The sequence below is a fragment of the Sinocyclocheilus grahami genome, unplaced genomic scaffold (genome assembly GCF_001515645.1).
Source record: "Sinocyclocheilus grahami isolate Dianchi unplaced genomic scaffold, SAMN03320097.WGS_v1.1 scaffold409.1, whole genome shotgun sequence".
Lineage (NCBI taxonomy): Eukaryota > Metazoa > Chordata > Actinopteri > Cypriniformes > Cyprinidae > Sinocyclocheilus > Sinocyclocheilus grahami.
Window position 1 is genome coordinate 1,174,800 of NW_015505588.1, and position 3,153 is coordinate 1,177,952.

At 35.9% G+C, this 3,153-nt stretch overlaps 1 protein-coding gene across 1 annotated transcript in view; it reads right to left on the reverse strand.

The window, feature by feature from the left end:
* Window positions 1-3,153, reverse strand: part of LOC107550857 (phospholipid-transporting ATPase IA-like) — a 188,012-nt gene that overhangs the window by 118,233 nt on the left and 66,626 nt on the right. Inside the window, exon 2 of the mRNA XM_016232260.1 lies at window positions 2,123-2,237. Within this exon, the coding sequence (XP_016087746.1) occupies window positions 2,123-2,237 (115 nt within the window). The remainder of the gene's footprint in view (window positions 1-2,122; window positions 2,238-3,153) is intronic.

Genomic DNA, 3,153 nt, shown 5'->3' on the forward strand with positions numbered 1-3,153 from the left:
ACTACTTCAGGCTGTGTGCATTGCATTTATTTAATACACAAGTTTCACAATTTGAGTTGAATTTCTGAAATAAATGAACTTTTCCACGACATTCTAATTGATTGAGATGCACCTGTATGTATATAAAGGCTTAATCTAGCAAACACACCTCTCAAAGTGGTCAATGACTTTCAGTCGGTATTAACCATATTGGCCTGATGAATGACAAATGTCAAGTAATGCAGTATGTGGAGGTTATCCAGTCACAAAGGAGGTCATTTACATACAAATGTCTGGCAAAAGGAGTCAGAGAGAGGGTGGGACATTCTCATACAAAACTAAATAAACAGATTTTTGATGCAAGAAACTTTAACTTTAGAATCGGGATGGAGATAAAACATTTTTTAAAAGCTACGAAAATACAAAATACAGTTTCGTTTGAATTTCTGACTTATTTTACTTAAGGAACACAAACATTTGTATGCTATATTAAGTGTTACTGTTCCTAGGAGAACAAATGCACAAGGAAATTAAAATGATATCCTACCCCTTGCGTGTGATCTTTCTAAATGAGCACCTACTGATTGTCAGCTAAATGTGACAGTAACCTATTACAACTAAAGCCTGTTTTCTTCTCATGGCAGTTTACATAAAATAAATACACATAAGCAAGCAGGACTCCCTAGTCTCTCAAACTGCAGGAATGCAAACATTAACCTGGTCTGACAGTGGAGCTGGCCGTTTAAAACTAATGATTTATCTGTTGCATGAGAGTCAGCTCTCTATATACCTAAAAGCACAGATAAACAGTCCAGACATGAGACAGCACGTTGTTCTTCCCTGCATTAATCAAAGTATGGCATTATTAGCGAGTAATTATGCTCTTGTCAGACTGCAGTGGCTGTTATGATCACTAGATGGAACTATCAAATAGGTGCTTTTGGGTTTCAATACTGAAGGTCTGCAGTCTGAGTGACATGAAGTCTGGATGAATGCTCTCTCACTGCAGGGTGGAAGAAAAACCACCAAGCATCTTACACTTCACAAATGCTGAAATATTTGTCATTTCCAATCAGTTCATTTTACTGACTCAGGCTGATCTTTTGAGGGTGAGTAAATAATTACACAATTTTCATTTTTTGATGAACTGCTCCTTAAAGGTAATTCAGAGTGTGATTCAGCAGATATCAGATATTAACTGCAGCGCCTGCTTCTACCTCCTCTCTGCCTGCCATACATCACTATGAGTCCATATGTAACTTGGACACTGTGAGCCACTGTGGTGGCTTGAACACAGCAATACGTTCTCTTGTCTGTCAAATACCAGCTCACTAGTTTTAATGTGACACTTTATTCGTACAGTTCCTTCCCACTCAAATATTTTTCAAAACCATCTTCATCCATCCATCCAGCCATGGCAGTACAGTCTGTTCAACACTTTTGTTTTTGTTTTAGTGACATTAGATATAAGTTCTGTTCTGAACCCAACTGAGTTGCCTTGCTGCCTACACAAACGTTCAAAAAGTTTGGGAACAACAAGATTTTTTTTAAAAATGTTTTTATGAAAGAAGACACCAAGGCTGCAATTGTTTGATAAATACAGCAAAACTGCAAAAAAACATTTTTTTTTTGATGTAATGTATTCCTGTGAAGGCAAAGCTGAATTAGCAGCCATTACTCCAGTCTTCTGTGTCACATAATCCTTCAGAAATCATTCTAATATGCTGATTTGCTGCTCGAGAAACATGTTAAAAATAGTTGTGCTGCCTAATATTTTTGTGGTTACCATGATATATTATTTTTCAGAACTCTTTGAATAATAGAAACTCAGTACTTAAATGTAGGCCTATAATTAATTACACTGTAACAAGGACAGCGTAAAATAAAGTGTATTTTTGCTAAATAAAAGTATGAATCATGAAATTAAACTACTCAAAGAAGTACTAGGTAAAAGAATACATGTAGTTACACTTACAATATTTTAATCAATAAATTCCAGTGTTGAACAAGTTTTTATAAACAACATTTCACTGGCTTCATCCACCTTCTTGAAGTTCATCATCCCCGTGGTCACCATGAAGGCCTGTTCAGCCTTTGTTTGAGGAAACCGATGTTTGCACAATACACATGGAAGGACACGTACCTGACCCGATTACTGCAGAACTTGGTGAACTGGGGCTGACTGATAAAAATTAGTCTGGAATCTTCCTGGTCTGCTAAAGAAGTCTTTTCTGACGTGTCTTCTGTCTTTTCATAACCTGAGGCAAGAAAAGAGAGAGAGACAGAGAGAAATAAAGCTAAATGTAATTAAGCATGCAAAAAGGATCATTTAGCTATTATGAAATATCAGTCTTTGTTTTTTTTAAGTAATGGCTATTTATACCAAGACATATCAGATCTCCCAGCCACTGAAAACAAATCGCCTTTAACAAGATTACATCTTTAACGAGTGTCAGACCCTGAAGAGCTAAAGACTTGACCTATAACCGCTTGAAGCTTTTCTGCAGTGTGTGACTTAGGGATGGGCGTATCGATATATCGAAAAGTATCGAAAGTATCGATACTCAAACAAAAAATATCGATACTAAGGTGTGTTTTATTTACCAGTGATTTTGTTTATTTAAAATAATAATAATGCGTTCAAATGCATTGAATTGGACGAATAACCTTTGTTAGCGAGTAATTGTGTAGGATAGAACTATTTTCCTGCTCATCTGAACACACGCAAATGTTGCAAGACAGAACTAATCAATCACAGAGAGCATTCACTCACTCACTTCTGACAGTGCATTCAAACAGGGCTGCGTTTCCCAAAAGTATCATAAGAAAGCATTAAAGCTTTTGGGAATGGCAGCCCTGAACAATGCTTATCAGAGGACAGAAGGACAGAGTTATTTCACAATAAACAAACTGAAATTGTAGCCTACATAGTTTGTGCAATTACAGTTATTTAAATTGAACGCTGAAAGATAATATTGATCATGTTCTATTCTGTAATGTTAATAGAAATCATACACTGTCAGAATAAAAAGGTTGCATTTTATCCATGCAACAGCCATTCACTGGCAGTCCCTAATGGCTGTACAAAATATTGCACTAAATCAAAAGTTCAAATGTTACAAATAAGTTAGAATATTAATGTTGTAATACTGGTAGCACTAATATAAAAATGTG